The 25,871-nt window shown below is 32.6% G+C and overlaps 1 protein-coding gene across 6 annotated transcripts in view; it reads right to left on the minus strand.

Moving 5' to 3' along the window:
• LOC111003471 (homeobox protein cut) overlaps nucleotides 1–19,093 on the minus strand; it is a 121,163-nt gene extending 102,070 nt beyond the window's left edge. For all 6 annotated transcript variants that reach the window (XM_022274014.2, XM_022274031.2, XM_022274023.2 and 3 more), the window contains exons 1-2: nucleotides 18,853–19,093; nucleotides 7,169–7,442 (exon numbers count right to left, since the gene is read on the minus strand). In XM_022274014.2, coding sequence (XP_022129706.1) covers nucleotides 7,169–7,291 — 123 coding nt within the window. In that variant the 5' untranslated portion in view covers nucleotides 7,292–7,442; nucleotides 18,853–19,093. The remainder of the gene's footprint in view (nucleotides 1–7,168; nucleotides 7,443–18,852) is intronic.
• Between the last annotated feature and the right edge of the window lie 6,778 nt (nucleotides 19,094–25,871).

Consider the following 25,871-nt stretch of genomic DNA (forward strand, 5'->3'; position numbering starts at 1 on the left):
AGAAACTGGCAAGGAACTCATCAAACCAGACGCTCGCGAGTGCGTTTCCAGCTTTTTACGAATTGGTACGCCCTTATCTTAAAAGATTTGGTATTCATTCGGAATTACTTCAGTGGACAGTTTCACATACATAGTAGCTGTATTGTACCTCCTTTCTGATATTTTTGTGATAAGTGTTAACCATTTAAAAAAAACTATAATTATTAATTTACTTATATAATATAATGGTAATTATAATAATAAATCACTTATTAATAAATAATTGAATTCAGCAACATCACATATCAAGCATTTGTTTCCAATAACCACATTTAATTTCGTAGTGTTGTCCAGCAGTCGATTAATTGCGTATCGATATTCGCGAGCGAATTCCGATCGTGTAGAAGATTTACGACGACATTACGTCGGACGTTAAGTGATGTCGCCAACTGAAAGGTTAATTGGGTACGACTAAAATAAAATACGTCGTAAATATATCGGAGTTAATTCGAATCCTGAAGTGAGATCGCATTTCTAATCATTTGCGATTTGTCTATGCTACACTTAATTACACTTAGATCGCTTAGGCTTGATAGTGTTATATGTTATATATGTTCTCACATATAAAGGTTAGGAAATGCATTCCTGCACATGTTTAAAACACATATGAAGCATACAAAATACAAATGTGCTGAAAAATAAGATTGGCGATTTTTTTTATTGTTCGTTATTAATAAACACGTAAAATTTTAAGTTTAAAAATAGCCTGTGTTTAAGTACTATAAGAATTACATATGATATTTAATATAACGGAAGGCTTTGAAATTCTTCCATTTGTCTCTCATCTCTCCATTCTCTTTTTATTCATATTCCCGGGGTTCTGATGGGCGACCTCTGTTTTTTCTTCCCACTGGGCCACGCCAAGTCTTTTTGACCGATTTGTTAAGCGCGGGCAATGTGACCCACAGTAAAATTAATAAAAAAAAACAAATAATTTTAAATATTGCTCCACTTTCCTCAATCAAATTGATGAACCGTTGGAAAATGAACCTAATTGTATAACGATAAGGTCCATGTTAGCTTAAAATCTTAAGACTATCTAACTTCAATGATTGCACCGATTGTGAAAAATATCATTAAAAAACGATCAGCCTGATGATTCAGGCCAGAGTGGTCCGTCATCAGCAGCAATCGAAGCTTTACTTTTTATTTTTATTAAATTATCGAAGAGAAGTTTTGAATTGTACTAACACGTTAAATATAATAGTGGTACACTCTTGTGTTCCACTATTAACACTAGTATGTGTATGTGTCTGTAATAGAGATTGGAGTGTTATTCGACAATAATAAAGTAAATTAGGTTAGTTTTCCAGTTTAGTCTTAAGACGAGATCGTAGTGTTAAATGTGCAGTGACACTAAAAAAATCAGAGACAATTTAAAAAAAAAATAAGATCATTTTTAAAATCAGAGATAATAGAATACATGATAATGTATAAAAAATTGTAGACATTTTACCGGCACTTTAAGAATTAAAACGTAGACCAAGTATACTCTAGAGTTGTCAATTATCTATGCCCTACAAAAGATTTATATTATTACGTATATGTCAAAGAAACGTTTTTTACATTACTGTATGCATGTGTTCGTCCTAATTTATGGTCGACACATACAAAACTTTAAACTGTAGTTAGCTTAAGAACGTTAAAGCTCGGACAGATAATGATCTTAAAAACAATTAACTATGAGTGATAATTTAATTACTATGTCAGCAGATGCAACAGCATCTCAAACAATTATTTTTATATTAGTGATTCGTAGAAGAATCGATATGGCCCGCCCACTTATAGAGCCGATGGGCGGAGAACAAATCGAATTAGTAAGGCCAATGCATCGATTAGCCTGATAGACAAAAAACACGAAGCCCCGAAAATCAACCGAAACCGTCGGTTAATGGCGGTTTTTGTTCGAAATTCGAAGATTTGAATTCGTAATTTCAACCGCATCATTTGTCAGTGACAATTTTTTGGCTGCAATCGATTTTTAAATACAGGTGAGGTTCTTTTTTCAAATAGCGAGGTCGAATTCCAATTTTTTTACGTTTAATAATCTGTGCCGATTTATAATCTGTGGATTAATTCCGCTACATTTCTGATGTGTTTAATAGTTTGTGACGATTTGCCGAAGTTTAAAATCTTTGATATGTGAATGCATTTCACTCACGTTATATAAATTATTATTAGATGGCTATTTAATGTTTTAGCCTGGCAGTCATCGTCCTATCTACTGAGTGCATTGCCGACCTTTGGGGAAGGAATATCGGAATATCTCTTCAATCAGCAACTGATGATTGAGCGTCGTGGTCAGGCAACATTCGAAGCTGGATTCTGTCCAACGCCTGTCTTATGGCAGTTTTGAGGACGACTTTTACTTGATCGGTCAAATTGTGTAATCAGTTCTCCAAGAACCAACCTACCTACCTACGATCAGTTTCTCCAAGTTCTCAGTGCCTCAGCGCATCGAAAGAAAAGTATACTCTTTAAACTTTTGAAGAAGTAAAACTTAAAATTATAAAGTTTTAGAAGCTGATAAAAAATTCCAAAATTTTCGTTTTATAATTAAACAATTTAATCGAATGGAATGAAAAGTATTGTATTTAGTCTATGGCGAAGCGCGGGTCGTTGGCATGGGAAAGTGTATTTTTTGCCAAAACGGGACACATTCTTGCACCCAAGGCTATGGGAATTCGACATTCCACCTGCGGCAACCATTTGATATCATCGATATTATCGACTCGATTAATTACGCTCATCACTAATTAGCATATTTTAGTAAAATATAATAGAAAAAAAAACAGTACTAAATCTTAAAAGGCTGCCAACGCACTCGCGAGCCCTCTGACATTGAAAGTGTCCATAGGCGGTATAATTTAACACCAGGCCTCCGTCCCATTTGCTGCGTGGTCTATAAAAAAAATTAGCAGTTCTGTGGCAGCACAGATCACATTTCAAAATATTCGAATTTTAATCTACATATCTGATTTCCATTGTCTGTGGTTTGGCGCCATACCTAATAAAAACTACTGAATAATAAAAATAATATAGCTACCGTTCTATAACCTATAATGATAATAATCGAACCCGCGGCTCTCGATAAAGGCTGTCTTTAACCACTTTACGACTCTTAATTGTAATCAAAGGATCTTTTATGCTTCGAATTTTATTAACTTTAAAACAAAATTAATCTCTGTTAACCATAACTATGCGAATACTTAAGTGTTTGATGTGTTTGAATTCCAGCGAAAATATCTATTGTCTATGATATATCTCATTGACTGCAATATAGGGACATTCTTTATACTGGACTTATAATAAAAAAAATAGTTGGCCTAGCTTTTAGACTTTCTTTCTATGTATTTAACATTCGCTCGTACGAAGGTATTGAAAGGATTTAGACCAAAAATGTCTGGCACATCTGTCCATCTACTCGCCTATTAGATAGACAAATCATGAAACAGATATAGATAAGTATTAGTATTATATATTAACGATGAAAAATATTTTATCCTTCAATAGCGAATGCAACAATGGCGGGCCCATATTAAAAACTCTATGCAAAATATTCATTCATGGAATTGCGATGCATTCAACGATTCGTATGAATGTACTATGATACTATTGTTTAAATTATTGATTAAGGCTATTTACGTACGAATTTGCATACGTCGTGTATTAATTGCGATTTCCGTTAACGTCTCGTTATAAAGTATACAATTTTGACGTCACTATCACAGACAATCTTCAATCATTTGAAACTTTGATACCAAGTCAAAAACGGTGTAAGTGGCAACAAATGTAACAGACCAACACGTGCAAAGATAACGTGGAAATTCGTCGGTCATGGGTGTTTGGAAGATTGCATAACTAAGAATATAAAAAAAAGATTTAAGTATAAAATTAAGACTAAATTTTTGAAAATTTGCTTAGTACCTATGTTGACTTCTAGGCTTCATATAAATTTTATACTTAAATCTTTAAAAAATCAAGACATCTTGATCCTTAAAATTTTGAGGGTATCCCCAAATTTGCATCACTGGAACTGGCTTCCATGAGTAAGCTCCACACGATTCGGTACTAGTTATGATTCATTGAAAATATATAACATATGTGTAGTCTCTACCAATAGTGGGGATAATGATATACGCACAAAATTTGAAAAACTCTTAATCGTTTATAATACTAGTGTTGTTTTAAAACTCCTGGTACAACCGCTAGTGGCGGCTAGTCGCTAAAAAGCTTGTTAAAGAAATAAGGTGTAATGAAAGTTTTATGTTCGTCGTTACTAATACTGGCGCCATCTAGTTGGTGGTAAAGAAAGCTTGCAAAATATAGCATCTGGAGCAGATGAAAATTAATAAATTACATACTTCGATGTGTTATTTAAGTATTTTAGTTAAAAAATATTCCGCTCTTTTACTAAGCCGGAGGAGATTTTATATATTTTGATACTCATGAACAATAATGGTTTGGTATAAACAAAAATAATTAAGTTTATACACAAACCTTTTTTATTTGTCACAGGGAATACGAGTAAAATGCTTTTAATTGCAATATAAAATCGATACTTCAAATTCAAACTCAAAACTAATTTATTCATAGTAGACTTATAAACGTCAACAGAAAAGATGTTATATTTATTCTAAATTTACATTATCTACCAGTTCTCAAGTCAAGGGTATAGAGGGAGCAAGAATAACTGGCAAGAAACTCTACGCCAATCTTTTAAATCGCCAAGTGCTAAGTTATACAAATTGTTTGAACTGAAGCAAATCATTTCTTATTAGGACTTAATTAGGGTGGGGAAAAAACAATGGGATAAAAAAAGTCCTGGAATGGAGGTTCGAGGACCAGCATGCGAAGCACTGGACGGCCTCCCACTAGGAGGACAGATGACCTGGTGAAGGAAGAGGGAAAGAGTTGGAATCAATGTGGACAGCAGACGTCAGCAGACTGAAACGAACGAACACAGGGAGGAGGTAGCTCGCACAGTTTGTCACGCTTTAAAAATCAAATTTTTTTTTTAAGATATGATAGTTTCTTCCTCAGAATGCCTTTTAGACAAGCAAAAGCCCATTGGCGCCAAGCCAGAGATGCCTCTATCAATGCGATGTTGGAAAGTACGCGTTATTTATTTTATTACCGCCGTAGACATTGACATATTTCGAAATTCCGATGCTGGGTGTCATTTTAAACGACCATTTCTATTTTATGCGATTTCAAAGAATGCGAAACTCATTTTACTGTATTAAATTTAACAACTAAATTAAACAATATAGCAACCCTTCGGCTCTGGGTTTTCCGATTGTTTCTTACTTTCTAATAGGCATATAGGTCCGATCGGGCCTGACTCACGCTGTCGATTTTTCGGTCTACGCTGGTTTTCTTACGATGCATTAATTCACTCAGGTTAAATCTATCAAAGAGTTGTTTTCTGATAAATCAGGAACCGATCAAGGACTCAGAACAACTCCAAGACTTGATATAGATTACCATTACCTTTACATTAACGAAAAAATATGCTTTTAATATCATTGTAAATTATTGTCTAAGATACTATATAAACTACTACAAAAAATTGTTTATTATATTTATACGTAGCCAAGGGAAAACATTGTATCTCTGTTCTTATTGAAGCATTTACATTTAAATTAACGTACGTAATTATAAACACAAAAAATTATAAAAAGCTTTTCTTTGGTCTGGAAGCACAATTATGTGGTTTTTTATAGATAAACGTTTTTTGTTACTCAAAGACGATTTAAGTACATAACTTCATAATACATTTTCTATCAGCAGGACCTTGAAAACAACGATTAGTTATTTCCGTTAATTCAAGATGTCGTAACATCCGCTTTTATCTTTATTAAGATTGATATCGATCTAACAACTTATCCCTCAGAAATTCTATTGAAATTACAATTGCAGTTACTGTTCTATCAGATTATTAGTATTACTAAATACGATTCGATTGAAACTGTTTCTAAACTTGTATTTTTAAACGCGACTAATAAAAAGCTAATATTTAATAATATAATTTAATTTAAAGGAAGTAATAATGTTTTAATTGATTGGACTATTGTCAAAAACATGCAAACACACTTTCGTAACGTAATTAAAAGGTGAGTGACCGCTACCCTATAGTTTAACCCTAACAACGCCCACATTAAGATTCGGATATATCATAACCCCTCGGAGTGCCAAAAGTCGTTAGCCATCTTACGGCTGTATGTAAAAATAATCACAGAACAAAGTGTTATAATTTTATTTACTTATTGTAGTCTCTGGTTTTTTATTTGTACTCTATAGAGTAGCCCTGAGTACGCTTTTGACAGTTGACAGTTGACCTTATTAGCAACGCGATATGTCTAATTCCTTTTTAGTACGGTTAATTTTTTTAAATAATTTTATGGCTTGGTAACGAGACCTTTAACCCAAGTCTTATTTTCGGTCACCATTTTTTAAACGTTTTTATAAAAGGCAAATCACACAACTGGCGGCGGGGGAAATCACTAACTTCCATTATTTCACTTACCAATAGTAGTCTATTAAATGAATATTCGGTTTTGGCATTTAGTACTGTCAAATTCATTATAAACAATTTTACTCCTATAGATTGCATTGTTTCTGGATTTTTATTTTATTTCATTGAAATTTGACAGTTGACAGGTGTCGTTATAATCAATGCAAAATGTTGAATTACTTGTCAGTACTTTCAAGTTTACTGTCTGGAAGGTTATTAACTAACTTGTTGTATGGTCTATACATCAGTATACGTAGGTACAGTAAATTAATATCAACTTGTATCTCAACACAAGTCGATCAGATATTTGCATAACGATTATTAGAACAATAGATAATAATTGTTTCGGTCGGGTACGGTACCCCCGACCCTAAGGTTGGGTATTACAGGTTAATTGCGGTTATAATGTTGGCATTAATCGATTTTCTGACTGTTTTTGTGTCGTGGAGATAATGCTATTATCAAACCAACCCAGCTTGCCATCTAACCCAGACAATTATTACTAATAACAACTTACGGCCAACTATTAGGTAAGCAGTCATTTAATATTGAGAAGGAATTTCTGAAGTGTTTTCTAGATTTTGGTTTGATTTGACTGTCATAAGACATTACCTGTTGCCAGAACTGTGCTAGAAGATATATTCTTTCCTTCTTAAAGAGCCAGTCCATCGAGTGCATAGCTTGCACCTCCGCCTCTGGTGCGGCGGGCAGGCTGGCCGCGCCGGTGGGGTGCATCCGGACGTCCGCGCACCGCTGATTCCCGGCGCGATCTGACCCGTCACCCACGCAAATGTCTTCCAAATTCAAACTTGGCGCGCATTTTCAGACCATAGACTTCTTTTTGTTTAAGTGTCAGTGTCAATCGCGTGTTCTTGACAGGCTGAAACTGAAAAAAAGTAGTCATGTAATCGATTCCATTGTTGGCAGACAATCGGCTAGCGGTTCGTGTCGAAACTAATTTTTATGTTTGATGCTCAGCCCGATACGGTAAGGAAAATTGACAGCTTAAAGGAAATTCGCGCGATGACTCGGCTCTTCGTGGATTTCGTTTTTCTTTTGTTACAGTGTTTCCTTTTAATGCTTTGGGCTCTATGGAATTTAAAAATATAGTCAAATCAATATTAAAAGTTTAGGTGTGAGCCAATCGCCACCTCACGAATACAGCGACAAGTTGATTTTGATATTTGATCCAAGTTACGGGCTGAGCGTCTAATGTAGCGCAAATTATACAAATACAATGCAGTACAAATGCGATTATAAAGGCCAGAGGAAATTGGAACGAAGGATCTCCGAGAAGTAGGTCAATACGGAAGACGGCAAATTTCATTGTCATACATTAAAGAATATACATATTTATAAGATTTTATAATACAATATAATTAACTTTTCAAATATTGTTTTTTTAAGTATTTGTACTGCCCCAAGTAGCGTTGGCGTATTGGCTTTAGCGTGCGAATCTTACCCATAAGTTCGTAGGCTCTAACCATGCCCATGATGTGTGAATCCTCATATTCCTAATCCTAATGTTCGCGTTGTTAAGTGCCGATGACACATAAGTTATTCGCGACATCCCAAGACACGAGCACAATCAGGAGCGGTAGCCACAACGTTGAATTACTAGCGTGTCAATCAATAAACATGATAAGTGCGGCAGTTTCGTGCGCCGATATGCAAACAGGATTACACGCCCGCACGAACCCACCGACTTGGATCGATTGTATTCGATTGTGTCCGTTTTTTTGTTCTTGGTCAATTCGTCACTGACTCACAAAAAACTGAGCGACGCGCGAGTATTCCAAGTATCAAGATTGATAGGGCGCTCTAATATAGATTAACTTTAAAATTTTGTATTTTCTAATCCGTGACTCAGTCAGGGAAGATGAGAATGTCAAAATTCGTTTGTAAAATCACTGACAAATGAAGTCTTCAAAGACAAAAGTATATGCTTCTGTTTTGGTTTCCAAATCATGCTAGAAGGTCTGCTATGATGAGACTGTAACACAATTATTTTAACAATAAATATTATTTAGGCTTTAAACTAATATAATATTGGCATGGTATTAAATATGATACGCCTTCAATAAAATTATAAAAACCATTACGCAACTTTCCATAAAATATATTTTTATCAATATATCAATCAGTATCGTATATCATACGTGACACCAAAATGACTCATACAAAAATAAATAATTCCCACTAGAATTCGCTTTACAGTTTATTAGTTAATATTCATTAGTAGGGGAGGCCTGATGTAGATAAGCCCACAGAAGGCTTATTAACGCATTCGCGGTCTTTCGACGGACATTTTAACACAAAAATAAATCAACCAGGAATACTTCCTGAGTACTTTGTGCCAAGTAGAGCATTTTTGTTTGGGTTAACATGAATAAATACTTAATCTATTAAGTTAAGTATTCGTTTATATCTCGTTTATAAGTTTACAGCTATACATATTATGAAAGTAAACAATGTATAAAAAAATGTATCAGTCGTTACAATCAGATTTCTGTATATCATGATCATTGATTTGCAAAATATATGAAACAGAAAACTTAACATTGAGAGATAAAAAAATATAATTATATCTATATATAATATTATATATCTAAAATATATTAATCTTTGAAACTCTACATATTCAATTGCGTTAGAGTTAGCTTAAAGAATCGAAATAATAACGCAGATAATTCGCGTTCATGCGAACATGGAACAATTGCGAAAAGATTGAAAATAATCTATAAAATTTATTGGATTGGAATTTCCTAAAACATTAAAAATATCTTGATGAAAATTAACAATTCAAATATAACGACATTATTTTCAAGGATTTATGAATTGAAAGAAGCGATTAATTTCGAAAAATTAAGTCGTTACACGCAATTTGATTATACAGATATTCAATCGAATTGATATACTTGTATAGTGCCTGTATAAAATATATATTTAATAAAATAAGGGGTGTCCTAAATTTCTGATATATCATAAACAGTGTACGTATGTTTGTGCACAAATTTCTCGACAAGCAGAAGAAATATCGGGATTAAGTTTTAAATTCATTTTGCGAACAGCCCAAGTTTAGTTTGACATCTATTTTGATAAATATAAATGGTGTTGATAGTTGATAAATCAACATTTCATGATCATTTGTCTAAAGCCGGTTTCCTCACGATGTTTTCCTTCATCGTTCGAGTTCGAATTTTACTACCTACATATTAAAAAGTCCACTGGTGCACAGCCGGGGATTGAACCTATGACCTTATGAGAGCCGCACGATGAAGCCTTTTATCCAACACTGCTCTTGATATCTTGATAATTGATATCAGTTTATTTCAATTGATAGATACTTGTGGCTAGGATAGTCTGAAGGAAAGTCTTCAAGCAGGATTGTAAAGCCAGAATGGTGTACCAGAAATTCCACCTGGGATTCCCTGTTTATGTATGTATGCTGTGTATGTATAGCAGTGAGGGGTAAAACAATCACATACTTAACCTACATAACATTGCGTGGTAAAGCCTTTTAACCTTCGATGAAAACCAATTGGAAAATTCTTCAGTAAGAAAATACTTTTCAAAAGCCATAAATTAGGGCAGTTAATAAAAAAAACTTCGTTAAAGCAATCCATCGATTGGTAGGAACAGTCACGGAACCAATACAGTGACGGAATCATGAACCTTATGCCCTCGGAATACGGGCGAGGGTTTAACTAATCTTATAGTTTATGGTAGTGATAAACACGTTGTGGCTGTGTTTACGCACTGAGCACCTGCCCTATTTTATTGTAAAAGTTTTATCGGAAAGCGATGAATTGATGACGCTTTTACTTTTAATAGCTGGCTTTAAGGTTAGTAGCGTTTTATAGCTTGTGAAGATTTACGCAGTGACAGGTGGATACAAGGTTTACCCGGTAGGTCTTATAACCGGGGTTTAAGTCGACGTAAAGTTCATTTTAACCACAGTAGATAAGTCTAAATTTAAAAAAATTAAAATTCACAGTAGATGCCGATAATTTGAAAACATTCCAAATCTGAAAGTCGAACGTCAAAGCGTTCCTTTTTCGAATTCCTCTTTCCCGCGTCTTTCTTTTGTTGCCATAGACGCGTTATCGACACTCAACTCTGTGCCAGATATTAGTCATATTTCCGAAGTTTGTTCTTTTTAATCCGTTGTGGTTTCTCGTTCGCTCTTTGAACTGCACTCGACGTTCGCAAAATTCGATTATTTTATTGCAGTTTGATTGATGGAATGTTGTTAGCGCTCTTTGTTGGGCTAAGTGCATATTTCGGTACTTGCTCCTTGTTTTTGAAAATGGAACGTTGAGTTTAAAACTCCGTTCGATATTTAAATGACGACTTTATACGATATTTTATAGCAAAAGAATTGTATTTACATAAAATTACCGTTTGAAGCACATTTCGTGTCGGGTATCGGTTCAATCAATGACTTTAATATATCAAAGAAAGCAATAAAAATTCAATATCGTCCAAATTGTCAATTTCAATTTGACAGGCCAAGAACATGGCAATCCCTCAGCCCGCCACTCGAATTTCAAAAAGACTCGATTATCGACAATTGATTCGAGACATCGCGTGCTTGTATTATTTTTATTTATTAGCTGGCAGGTGTGTTGCCATTTAATTATTTTTGGACATCAACTTGTCTATGGCATCGATATAGGGCGATCGAATGTTTGATAAGACGCTAATACAAAGTGTATGTCGACTATAGATTATGGTAATTTGGGTTAATTTTGATGTTTGATAATATTTATAATGAATACGATTAAAATGCCTATTACACTTAAAAAATAACGAAGACAATTTTTGTATTGCTACAATAAATAAAACGTATCTACACCGAGGCGCCATCTTGACGCCATAAATAACAGAGATAGATAAGTGAGACAGATATGAAAATATTTTAAAAATAAATAGTAATTATATCAAACAACACTCGTGGGGATCATAATTAATCAATTTATTACTCATTAGGGAACTAAAACGGAGATGACGTACTTATAGCGGCAAAAAAGCGCGGGAAAGAAATTTTAAGAATGACATTTAAATCTTTAATTGACTTTAGTAGTACGGTATGTACTCTTCTTTCTCTGTATGTATAGTGAATGATGTCTCCCATATATAGTAATTTCGAGTGAAGACTTTCGTGTGTCACACATACAGATAATCCACAGCTTATAGTCATAAAATATATATATATATATATAAAATGTTCTGTGCTCTATAATCTAAATTATTAAGATCGTTTTGTAATAGCATAACTGTAATATATTTTTCCAAAGCATTAAAAAAAATAAAATATGTGAAATCATTTTGTCTATGTTGTGATATGGCAACAATCTAGAACTTGATACAGGTTTAATAAGAAAAAAAAGCCGCCTATTCTTAACTCCAGCCGATATTACGAATTCGAAATAAGTGACATTAACGTGAGGGGAACGGAAAAAGACATCGGTAAACGATGTATGACATTTCAATATTTTTTTCTCCCGGTAGTGTGACCATAATAATTTTTTTTTACACATATTTCGTAATTTTGTAGTGTCGGTCTACTTCAGCGTTAGATTCTCATCCCTAAGATTGTAGGTTCGATCTTCGGCTGTGCCAACCAATACATTTTCAGATACAGAAATCACAGGCTATAAGAAGGTCGAAGCGCCACTTAATTATTTTAAACCTAACATCCAATTTCCCCCCTGCCCTCCCTGTGGGGCAATGTTGAGAAACATTTAGGCTAAAGTCATGGTCACCCTAACCACATTCAAATGCAGTTCATCATAGCACCCCACGGAAATATACGAGTATTTTTGGTAACACGTCGATTCTACTTATTGATGATGTTTTAAAATGAAACAGATTTTTGCTTCTGAACTTCTATCTATTTAGAGTGAATTAATAGAAATATAAAGAATATGGCGACGAGAACTTGGAGAAATTGGTGGTTTGTAACAGAAGGAAAAACGTGGCCGTTCATCAACCAGGTGGACAAATGTAAGACTCATCGTCCTCAAACTGATACAAGGAGGCTTTGGATAGAGAGAGAGAGAGAGTGGCAGGTAGAAGGACACCTGGACGACGGACGTGGACGAAAACCAAATCATTTTTCAAGCATTCCAAAATTATAGTAGCCATCGCCATACTTTAAAAGGTATGAGAAGAAGATGATATTTCCTTGACCACGACCAATAATTAGCTACTGACTAAAGAGAGAAAGGTAAGGCTTGGCAAGAAGATCTATCCTTGCTGGTGTTGACCAGACATAAGCTACCGACTGAAGAGTGAAAGGTAAGGATTGCGAAGATAAATCCTTGACCATGACTTGACATGAGCTACCGAATGAAGAGAGAGAAGTAAGGATTGGTATTAATAAAATAGTTTAACCGACTTTGAAGATTAAATGTCTACATTGACTTCCGAACAGGTGACGTCCAGTAATGATCCGTGTGATATTTAGTGTACTATTTATAGACTAGATATTTTAGTCACGACACCATTGATTATCTGTTATGATTCGTACTCGGAAATCTCAAGGCCCGTATTCAAGAGCTCGTGTCAAACTTGAATCAAGTTTCGAGAGCTGTCAAACCATTTTTTTCTATGAGGTTTGACATGTTTGACAGCGCTCAGAACGAGATTGCAGACATTATATGTCAACTGGAACTGATTTTTCTCGATTTATAGAATGAATTATACTTGATTCAGTATATTTGGTTTTCCCGTACTAAACGTATATAACAGGTAAATAAAACAACAAAGTCATTGTGCCGCCCATGGACACAATGCCAGAGGGCTCTAGAGTGCGTTGCCGGCCCTAAGATTGGTACGCTCTTTTCTTGAAGTAATTAAAAATCCTTATTTAATTACATCTTTTTATCTGGGTTTAATTATTGGTTTAATTGGTTTGCCCCATGCCCCAGTCTCTATTAGGCAGGTAAATACAAAGTAATCGTGAACAGCTGATAGGTCAAGTGAGAGTTCATGGCCTTTTAGAGGTCAATGATCTTTTGATTTAAATAATATGTTGATTCAATTTCGATCGCCAAAGCGTATCTCTTTTTATCTTCTTTTCTTCTCTCGATTTGAAAATACGAAATACTGTGTTTTTGAGAAGGTAAGGAGCAGAAAAATATTTTTCATAGCTAGGGTGTGAGAATATTTAATCGTTTGAATGCCAGTTTATAATGACAAGTGTTAGCTTAAACCATAGTTTCATTCTAAGTCAGACTCATCTTGACTACTTCTAGAACTTCAGAACAGAACAGCTATTTAGACCTAGATTGATAGTCTACGGGCCTTAGTGATCAATAACGATTTTAATTAAACATAGTAGTTTGCGGAAAGAGGGCAAATAGGCAGGAAGCTCTTTGATGTTAAGTGTTACATGGACACTCATAGCTCGCGAGTGCGTTGCCGGTTTTTTAAGAATTTCTCTATTCTTAAAAAGAAAACTAAAGGTTAAATATATGAAAAAAATAAAATACATAATATAAAAAATCATACAATTATCAAAATTTATAAAAACTTATAGCTAATACATAATATATATTTATTATATTAGTTCTATATCCTTTAATAATGAAACTTAAAAAACGTCGATCGCAGACGGAAAGCACATGTTCGAGATTCTTTTTTCAGTGATCGGCAGATTTCGCCGCATCTGTTATGACGTTTTAGTTATTGTAAAAAAACTTGGCGCTACAGCCCCCAGTTTTGTTGCCCCTGTTATTGAAGAGCTGGGATACAGGTAAACTTTAAAGGGTTCGCAAATACATTAACTATTTATTTTAGTTGAGGTGATCAGGCGCTCGTTACGTCAATTTCTATTATTTTAGATAAGTAAGTGATCAGGCGTAAGTGCCTAACGTCGATTTTTTAATATTTTTAGATAAGATAAGATAAGTGATCAGGTGTACGTGGCAGACGCTTGAACGTTGGCATAGATTTATAGTCTATGCCCGGATTCCAATCTTCATCACATTGTAAAATTTGTCCATATAAAGAAAATGCTAGAAACACGACTGTTAATTATATTGAAACACTGTGACAGCGCCATCTCTGTTTTCTCAGCGCAAACTTCCCAGCCCTTTCGCAACTTAGATATTCGATACGTCTATTTTTTTCGAAAACTTTCCATCAAGCAAAATCAACTAGATCGGATTCTTAGAAAAAAATAAAAATGGCGATAAAAATACTGCCTCATGTTTCTGACGGTGATAAACCTTTAAATTGAGACTTCGACATATTTTCACACGCTATGTGTGCGGGAAATTGAGCTTTTTGTGTGTGGAATAGAGTGTGTTATTGATTGGGGGTTGTGGGTGATGTTCTGTGTGGTACAAGTTATATTAACTGCTAGGCAAAGCGGAAGCGGGATCGTCATAAACAAAGTTATACAGATGAGGTACAGATAGCTAGAAGTCTAACTTAAAACGAGGCTAAATAAGCGACACATTGAGCCTTTTTGCCCCATCTGGGGCTTATAAGACATTTAATCAAATAAGTCACAGAAACGACGTTAATATGATTTATATCAAATCAAAATGTTCCATTTGTGTCTATTAGCTACTATAGAAGCTAAATTACAGTAGCTATTACCCACATATGGAACATTCTCATATGGTATAAAGATTCACTTTTGCGGAATAAAAACCTAATTGAGCAACTTTTTTTAAATATTTTTCCCATAATAACCTTCCTCAGAATTCAAGCAATATATAATACTGGTCTGGTTCAGCTGTCTTCGAGTGACAAGTATTTTGATTACAATTAATATTATTAAATAATAAAATAAATCAGTAGTACTAATTTATTGGTACCACAAATTTCTGTATGTGTCATGAATTGTCAAGCAAGTTTTACTGACGATGTTTTCCTTCTTTCTGACTTTATTGATGCTCAGGGGATACGTACCTACGTACTTAAGGATGGGAGTCATTAGGCCAAGCTACAAAATATACATACAAGACGATCGCTCTCTCTTATAATTTACACCAATCGGTGTTGTGTATCCATAATATTGCTAATGTAAACAATTGTATTGGCTTATGTATCAATTAGACGGCTAAAGTTACACTATAGCCATGTTCTGTTCATCACGGGATTTATTTTCATCTGTTTTATCTTTGCTGATACGCAGTTTGGGTAACTTTATCCATAAGTCTTTAACATTTCCGGGATTCAAACCTCGACTACCGACTTTTAAACTCACAGTATGAGTTTTTGACTGTCTATATTAATTTATAAATATATAAAAAAAATATATCAAGTTTTTCATTATGATTTAAGTAGTAATCTAATTGAATTAAATACTCATTTTTGTTAAAATAATAGAAAGAGACGAAAGAGTGGTTAAAATAGTGATACTGTTTTAGTTAATGATATAATTAACTATTTAGGCGAACAGTTCTTACAACCCTGATGGTGACTTTGTTAAAGTATTGGGTGTCATCTTTAGATAATATAAACAGTTTATAAATTAGTATCTATACAAAACTTTGCCAACTTAAAAATACTAAAGTTATCAATACAAATTATTTGTATTTGAGATTTAAAAAAATGGGAAATAGAGTAAATTTAAATTTAAGTCTGGACATTTACGCACAAATATCAAAAATATGTTGTTTAACAACAGTGTATTAAAACCGATTTTTTTTAAGATTCATTCTTTATACCCAATTTAATTAAAAAAAAAAACAATTTTTAATTACGACACAAAAGTAATGTTTAAGAAAGAACGGAATGTATCATTTAATAAGCAAAAATTTAATAATATTCAAAATATGTTCGATACGTTCGAAATTTAAAAAAATATGAATTCAAACGAAAAATTATAAAGCTTTTTTTAATGGAATTCATAATACCGGTTAATATAATTTTATTAAAATTTTATGTACCTATTTAAAAAATTTAAATTACGAATTACGAATTGATTGGGTTATTGATTTATTATCTATTTAATATTAATACTATCCGTTATATAATGTTTGTCTAATTTGTGTAGAAATATATATTACATTTTTTAAATATTTTAAAACTGTTGAAAATTACTTTAGTATAAATTTGTTTTTTACCGAGATTATGATTAGAAGTTTTTAGTAGAAAATGTAAACGATAAGATCCAAGTCTGCTGGTGAAACAATTAAAAATATATAGTGCAGTACGTCCAGAGATAACACCATACACATAAATATATTTGTTATGAATACCCGTAAATTGTTGTCTTTTCTATTAAAATGCTAAACTTCATTTTTCCAAATAATTTTTGTGTTATCAGAATTCGAACTTTGTATACAGCATATAAACTCCAAATTATTGGTAATTGGTATTATTAGTTATGTATACGAGATACTAAACTCATCAAATTATTGCAAACGAATAAAATACAATACGTAAGATTAAACGATACTTATTAATCGGAACTCATATTGTCTCACGGTAAGTTAAAAATAACTATGATTATAAACGATAAAACACATGTGTTAAGCGATTTAACAAACTTCCGTTGTCACATTACTTTGATAATCTATTAATGTTTTTTAATTACTTATATGTATATTTATTTATATGTGACGGCGAATAAAACATTAATTTAAAGTATACAAATTTAAAATGCATTTAATTAAAAAATCTTAAAATAGATTCAAAATATTAAAACTTTGTATTGAGTATTACATTAGTATTTAAAAAAAAATATTTTTGCGTATGTCATTTTCATTGTATTAGTTTGAAATTCGAACTCGGTTTCAAAAGTGCCGGCGGTGAATTTAATTACTACAATGTTGATAAGACGATATTGCTTCTATATTTAAAAGAAAGAGTAATTTTAAATTTAGCACAGACTATCACATTATATTAAATTTTGAAATAAGACAAAAACTATGAAAATGGTGGATCTCAAACAATAGACAGGGGTCAAGAAACTCGAGTGACGCCATCTGTTCGAAATTCAAACTCCGTATTCCATAGATACTTGTATAATGTCAAATGTTTATAATTTGTTTATTGATAATGTTATTAGAAAATAAATTAAGTTTGTGGTGACAGTAAAATATTAAGGAAATATAAAAGTGACATTTCATATTTCTTTTTTTATTTAGCGATATAGGGTTGTTGTAGACAGCAATTATTGTAATTAAATTATTGCAAATTCAATTAGATTTTTATTTTTACCGAATTAATGCAATTTAGATTTTAATAAGTAATTTTTGACAAACAACAATAGAAGTAATTCATAGATCTAATATTATTTCTTTTAATTAATGATTAAACGGAATCAATATTTTTGCTATCATAATTATTCCTAATTTTTCTAATTTCACAAATGTAATTCATAATATTTTCTTAATTGTAAATATTAAAATATCTATCCGTCGCGTCTTCGTACGACAGTTTGAATTTTAATGAGGGATAGGTAGTTACATTATAAAATACTAAAATTATCACTTTTAATATTTCGTAATAAAAAGTTAAAGTAATAGAATTAATATTAGGAAATTAATGTGCAGATATTAAAATATATGTATCACTGAAATTATCTTACAAGATAAGAAATTATTGCCAAGAAATTTACAAGCTCTAGATATCCCTTTACCTAATATTTAATGCAAGTGCCAAAACCAATTGACATAAAAATGGATAATCAGTTTTCCGAATCCAAAATTAATTAATGATATCTCAAAAAGTAAAGATTGAAATGTATTATGGAAAAAGTATTCGTCAAGTATTCCAAATTTGAATTATACTATGACGTAAGATTGTTAATTCAAATTAGAATATTAAATCATTCCAAATTTAAATTTAGGGGATTCCATGATTTTGTTTTAGAGTAAATGTTTCCAAATTTGAATCGTTTCTTGTCGATAGCGTGTTTGTTCGCAAACAACTGATCGCTAACAATCAATCATTATCGCACACGAGTGAACATTACTAATTAACTGTATTAATACATCATTGATACGTTTGATTTCTAATCGGTCGACTTTTTTGTCCTATTAGAATAACGATAATTTTTTTTAATTACCGGTAAAGTTTTTAAAATGTAGATGTTTTGAATTTTATTTTATAATTATTTGATATTTGTCAAGTTTTAATTGAAACTTTGTTTTTAATGGAGTTATAATTTTATCACCTAAACTTTGAAAAACACCCATGTTTGTTTATTGACTTTTTGTGTCTTTTTTTTTATTTTATTAGTTTTGTATTACTTAACTGACAACCTTCAGTTAAAAGAACCCTAAGACCGAACCAAAGACGTAAACAAAATAATCACAACCACTTACTTGTTGTAACACAAAAAACTGTAAACACAATTGTTTATCACTTTCAAACACAATCCTCAGTTAGTAAAAAAATCACAGTACACAATTCGATTTTTAAACTCTCACAAATCGATTATTGGTTTCCGATCGGATCGGTTACGTAAGGCGATCCTTAGCCTACACAACACGAGCGCGCGGCAATACCGCGTTCAGCGACTGCAGTGCAATCCTTCGGCACGGGCCCCTCCAAACTGCGCGCATCTGAGGCTAACTCCTTGGTGAGACCCCGCCCAGTGGGACGCCACTCAGCAACTAAGATGACCGTCTCCCTCCTTGTCGCTCCGTACGGCGATTGTCGTTGCCTCTCGCTCGCGCGCGGCGACAGTGGGGCGCGCCAATAGGATCGGTTCGGATCGAGTCGAGACGATGAATCGAGATGTGTACTTAGGTATCGCTGCAAGTCCTTTTGTTGTAGTCGATAATAGGATGCGCTTTTTTTGCAGCGCAATCGACGGCCAATGCGTTTTAACTATTTGTTTACTTCCATTGTTGTGGGTCATCAACGCTTGTATTATTATTGGAAGTTCCAAATTTAAATTTGGTCTTTATAAATATTTAAGGAACAAATTTGGTTCTATTATTGAATATTGAAACTGAATATTCGATTTTTGAATTTTTGTTCGATGAAATTTAAAGCTTATTTTTTTAATTGTTGTAATAATGCAATTGTTTTAGTATTAGAAAGTTGTTTGAATAGAAAGTGCAGATCGCGAAGGGCAAAGTATTCGTAGGGACGCAAGGGTGGCTGAACTCGCTAGGGCAGAAATGTAGGTCAGTTTTTGTTTCGCGCCGAAATTCGGTTAGTGGGTTTGTCTTGAGTCGTATGGAATGCCGATAAATCGAACTTTTCCAAATTCAATTTTTAATTTTATATTTAATAATGTAATTTTTGATATCATGATTTTAATACAATAGTTATAAATGAATTGAATATTTTGTGCAATTTTTAATAGGATTAGAATTTTGAATATTATTCTTACAGAAGAATTAAATTAATATAAATGTTTTTTTTTTTAATTTTAAAATTATTTTAGAAATTATTTGTACACAATAAATCCATCTAATCTTCTTTTCGATTAGCTAATTATTATAAACGAATATTTTTATACTACATTATTATAATATATATTGTAATAGCAAACATAATAACCCATCTCAAGACTCGGGCCTCGTTGAACACCGTACGTTCTAAGTTTCATTCCGCTCCGCACGAGATGGCGCCACTAATAGCAAAACATATTTTCATACAGTTTGATTTGAGGAGATTAGAAAAAATAATACATATTTTTGAAAACCTATATTTTTATAATACTATTATAATATTTTAGAGTAATTTAGAATTAAGAGAAAATAGTTTTTTTAATACTAAAAAGAACGTCACAGAATCGATGAACAATCCAATATCATTTGTGTCGTGTACTAATATTTGTTACGAATAGGCTCCAAAACATTCCAAATTTTGATTGATTTTGATTCTAGCACCATAAGAATGCAAATTATCTGAATAATACAGGCCGATATGAATATTTAAATATGCCATACAAAGCCAAGACACACCGCAAGTGAAACAATAACTAAAAATAACGTTTAATTATTGATCGATTGATAATTCAATAAACGAATTTTAAAATCCGATTATCTCATATATTTAAAGCTTAATAAGTTGCTACGGGTTAAAGATTTTTAAAATACTTCTGATTTCGTCCGCAATTTTTATACATTAAAATATATAGCGAGATCAAAGACAACCGACACGTAAACATAGTAAAACATTAATAATTAATGAAGCTTAACGGCTTTATTAAGTGGTCGTGTTTCTTAATGTATTTTTATTGCTTTAACAGCTACTAAACACCTCTAAATTGCAGACATAAGGTATAAAGTTGTATCTTTATGCGTGTGTCGTATGCGTCAAAGATTCTTCGAAATTTCATAATAAAAGCATTTAAAACTATTAATTACATGTTAAATGTCAGGAAATCATCATTTTATTCCATGTTTATCGTTAATATTTTATTCGATTTTTAAATATCATTCAATCAATATTGTATTCCATTTTTGAAAATCGTTAAAATATAATTTTAATTGTTACATTTTTAAATATAGTTAAAATAACATTCATTCTATTTTTGAATTTCGTTTAATTCATATTTTATTCCATTTATAAATATCGTTAAATAAGTATTTAGTGCACAGTAGATAGCATGCTCTTAGCATCCATTACACAAGGGATTGTGTGAACGCTCGTTCACAGTTCATTATCGGTTCTTTTTTTTATATCAATTTGTACCCAAATTTTATTTTAACATTTAAATGAAGCTGTAACATTACTACATGAATATTTTAAATGTAGTCCAGAAGATTATACGCCACCTGTGCTTTGCTCGTCCATTTATCGTCAACCAGATCGAATTGTTTGTGAAGAAAGGATAAAGTGCTCTTCCGACCATCCCCAAAGGCAGTTGCCGAGACGTTGTCTGTGTACAAAGTGGCGTAATTCAGTATAATACATACATTAATAGAAAACATATTTGCCATATACCGATATAGAGCGTATTCTAAATAATTAAATCTCCTTGGAGATACAATTCGTGAATTTTTTAAATATTCTGTGTAATAAATTACTTTTTATATTCTGTGTACAATTTTTTTATTTATGTAATTTTCTCAATGACAGCCCGCACAAGGTTGGTGGCAGGGTATAATGCTTTTTGGACCCTGGATCACTTCGAATTGCCATCAGCCTTCATTTAGGAGTGCCCATATGCCCCCTCATAAATGTCCTCGTGGCTTTGAAGCCTAGCTTTGGACATAACAGCTTCCATTTCCAAGACAGTGCAGGTTGTTTTTCGCCACATACTCTTTTCTCTCCGTGAATATTTCAACTATTTTGGGGCCATCTGCGGTCGCTAGACATGATCCCTTGAAGACGGGTTAATTAAATTTGTATTATATATTGTTATATATTATAAGTATTATATATAAGCTATGTTAAGCTTTTAATAAAAACACTTTTAACTGTAAAATCACAGCGTGCGTGGAACGCTGTGAGCACGCAAAACGTCGGATAAATTTAAAATTTATGTTTAAATAATTATAACTTTACAATTATACATCTATTCAATCCGGTAAAAAAGTGTTTTCTTTAAATGTAATAATCTAGATTTCAATTTTTAATTATAGTAAGTAGTTTATGAATATTGGAAAAAGTGTATATTTGTGTGTCGTAGAATCACAATACACTAATATCCAGTGAGTATTCAAATGAAAAATGATGTTAAAGAATTCTTTTGCGTCTAATTAATTCTATTGAAAGAAGCAAAAAACCCTTTAAATGAACGTTTTTATTTCAAATTAACTTTGATAGAATTTTTCATAACTTGAGCTAATAAATCATTGGAAAATTAATAATTAATAACGCGACGCGACGGGGTGAAATCGGACGTGAAATTCAGTATTTGCATAAGAAGGGATGTTTTTTGAATTTCTTTCTCTGATGGAGTTGTATGGATAGTCCTATATTTTGGAAAATTTTTGCGGGTAAAGCAAGAGATAACTCCGCCCATTGCACAATATATTAAAATATATTTGGACATTAACACATTGAAATCTTAAATAATGGATACAGATAGCCGGAAACCAAAACTTTTATGGCAAATTTTGATTAAGTGATTATGAATGTTTGAAAATATGTATGTACATTATAAAAATAAAATAAACATTTTTCGAATTCGAGTGCTCGGCATATAGGGTGCTGAATACTCGGATCCGAGAGCTAGGGATGGCAATGGTTTAAAAGAATGAACGGGACGTTGCCTCCGTTTAGGCGGCATAGCTACCATGACCCTACTCCACTCGGATCCGAGAAAAGAAAACTTCAATGTGTTAAAGTGTTAGTAAAGATGGTGTTTTAGATTAACAATTACACACTGCAGTGTGGGTCTAGTGGATTCAGTGTGCGAATCTCACCCGTCAGGGTACAGGTTCGATTCCCCGAACACCAATAGAGTTTCTCTCTATGTGCGTTCTCGAACGAAGGCATCGTGAGGAAACCGATTTTCCGTAGACTCGTAATGATATGACGAATCTTACATGATCATTAAATTTCATAGATAATACACAGATAGATGATCAGCCATCTGTGCCTTCACGTCATTTAGAGTTTTGGATTTAAGGCAAGTTAGCAATATTTTTCGAATGTTAAATTCGCATATAAAATTCTATCGGTGGTCAGGGATTGAACCTACGGCCTCAGGGATGAGCCGCACGCTGCAGCCACTAGACATAACTTTATTATTAAACTTATTTAATAATAAAGTTATGTCCATATAAGTTAACCCCAACCCTTTCTTAAAATCGAAGGGAGTAGAACAGATGTCGTTATGTCTAAGATAAAGATTTCAATTCTTTAAAATATCTAATATCCTAGCTTTCTCTTTGGTAATGTAAATTAAAAAAACAATTCTTAATAGGCCAGCAACGCACTCGCGAGGACTAGTAATGTTACTGTCCTTGGGCGGTGGTAACACTTAACATCAGGTGAGCGTAATGCCCGTTTTACTTGTATTTTTGTATTATATAACAATAAGAAAGGCCGGCAACGCACACGCTTTCTGGCAATGTGAGTGTCCATGGGCGGTGGTATCATATAACATCAGGTGAACCTCCTGCCCGTTTGCACTATATAATACATATTTTAATAAAAAAGGCTGGCAACGCAAAAGTGAACCTTCTGGCAATGTGAGAGTCTATGGTGGTGGTGGTATGACGTGCCTCCTGTTATAGAAAAACACTTTCTATAACAAGAAAATCTAACTTGAAAATCTTCTTTTTGAAGCGGGTTTTACAAAACTACAAATCAGTATGATGACGTCATATCCTTCAGATGTTCAAAAATTATACGCTATTGTCCGCGATCTTCCATTTTTAAATTAGTACGCTATGTTGATGTTTGACATTTAACTATAATCCCATTCGGTGTCGAGACCCTTGGTCCGTGGGGTCCTAGCGCATTAAAGCTTTTTAAGGAATTATCAAAAAGGTTAGTCGACATCACAGGAGATCGAAGAGCTGGCAGCTACCTCGCACAAAGAATTAGTCTAGCTATTCAAAGGGGCAACGCTGCTAGTATCTTCGGAACCTTGCCTAAAGGGACTCCTTTTAATAATATTTTTTAATAATTAAATTTTAAGGTTAGTTATTAGATATATTTTTATGTATTAGGTGATGTAGTTGGGTTAAATATATTTTTATCTAAAATGTATAATACAATATTGAAACATGTCTACGATTTCAGATCTTAGAATATATTTGGCGACGAGTGTTCGATTTTTGAATAATGCCCACATGTTCCATTGTTTCACCACAATCGGTCTTATTAATTAATACATCATTAGGCACTTACAGTTGCAGTGTGAATGATCATAAATGTAGAGTTAGTGATACCATAGACACGACACAGACCAAACATAAAATTCCAAATTTAAATTAGTTAAAGAACATCCTGTAATGTCGTTTTTTTATATTTTATTTTATATTGGTAAAGGCTTAACCAGCTTTTGTAATTATCTTTGCCAAAAAAGAATGATAGTTGACGTTATGTTACAGTTTAGATTTTAATGTTATTATGACTTTTCTATTTGAGACAAATATTCGCTTAAAATTAATTTTAAATTTAAAATATTTTTTTTCCAATAACCGTTACTCTCATATGAGAACCGATAAATTAAACTCTTTATATATTTTATATCTGTGGTAAAACAATTAGAATTAGATGATGCGGGCGCAGTGTTCTTGCACTCTGCAATGACCCATTATTTCGTTCATTATAATTTTATACATTTTGGTTTTACACTCCCACTCACTCACACAAACGCATATCATTCCTTTGTCGAACCACCTCCATGCTTAAGTGGTACGTATGTCTTGTATATATTTGGGGTTTGACTCCCTGTAAAATAATTTCCTGATTTTTCTATTTATGCAAATAGTTGATTATCGTGAGCCTGATAATACGATACTATCAAATACAATACTTTTATAATACTATAGATGGTCTTGGCTTTAAATATTTCTTAGAAATTTTGAAGAGTGTACTAACCCGCGACCATAGGGTTGTCTACTTATAATATTTATATTAGTAATCGAAAGTACAATTGAAATACAATACAAGTACAAGACAGCTGGTGTCAAAGGATGTTGCAACAGCTGATAACTTTTTATGTTTTTTAACACTCCAAACTTTCGCTATCTGTCATATTTTTTATCTCCCATCGAATTTAAATTTAGAACACATATCTGTATACATTTGAATTTCAAAACAAAATGATTATAACGAATATAGAAAAAGAATTTATCCATGATTATAATCTTTATTTTTTTTTTAAATCGAACGCAAATAAACAAGCTGCGAGCAGTGTCAAAAATAATTTATAATCTATCAAAGAATAATTGTTATAATTACTTATGCAAGAGCGAACAAGATCTCCCCTTAGTTTATTTTTTTATTATTCAAATCCACTAATGACTGAAGCCATTGTCAGTGTTTGATCAACGTCCGGGCGCTCGAATAAATCAATGGTTTGTAAAAAATATGACAGGATATGAAAAAAAATGCAGATCAATTGCTATTTTTGCGAAAACCATTTTTTTAATATTGAATTTTAATGCTCTTTATTCTATTAGCTGTATTTTCGTCGTCAGTAACTTATGTAACTTATTAATGAATTACACATTTATATAGGTCACAAATAAAAACTATTTTAAGTTACCTCTTTATACAAATATAATTTTAAAATAAATAAACAAATTTCAAAAATCGAATATTATTCGCTCATATTTATTTAAAAATGGAACAATGCAATCGGGCAAATGTGGATCAATGGTTGAATACGATCCAATCATCCATCTTTGTTGCTTATGTCAATTTTTTGACAATTTGCATATGAAAAGCGCATTGTTAAAATATGGGACCCGTGTCA

This window comes from Pieris rapae, chromosome 14 (genome assembly GCF_905147795.1).
Source record: "Pieris rapae chromosome 14, ilPieRapa1.1, whole genome shotgun sequence".
In the NCBI taxonomy this organism is placed as follows: Eukaryota; Metazoa; Arthropoda; class Insecta; order Lepidoptera; family Pieridae; genus Pieris; species Pieris rapae.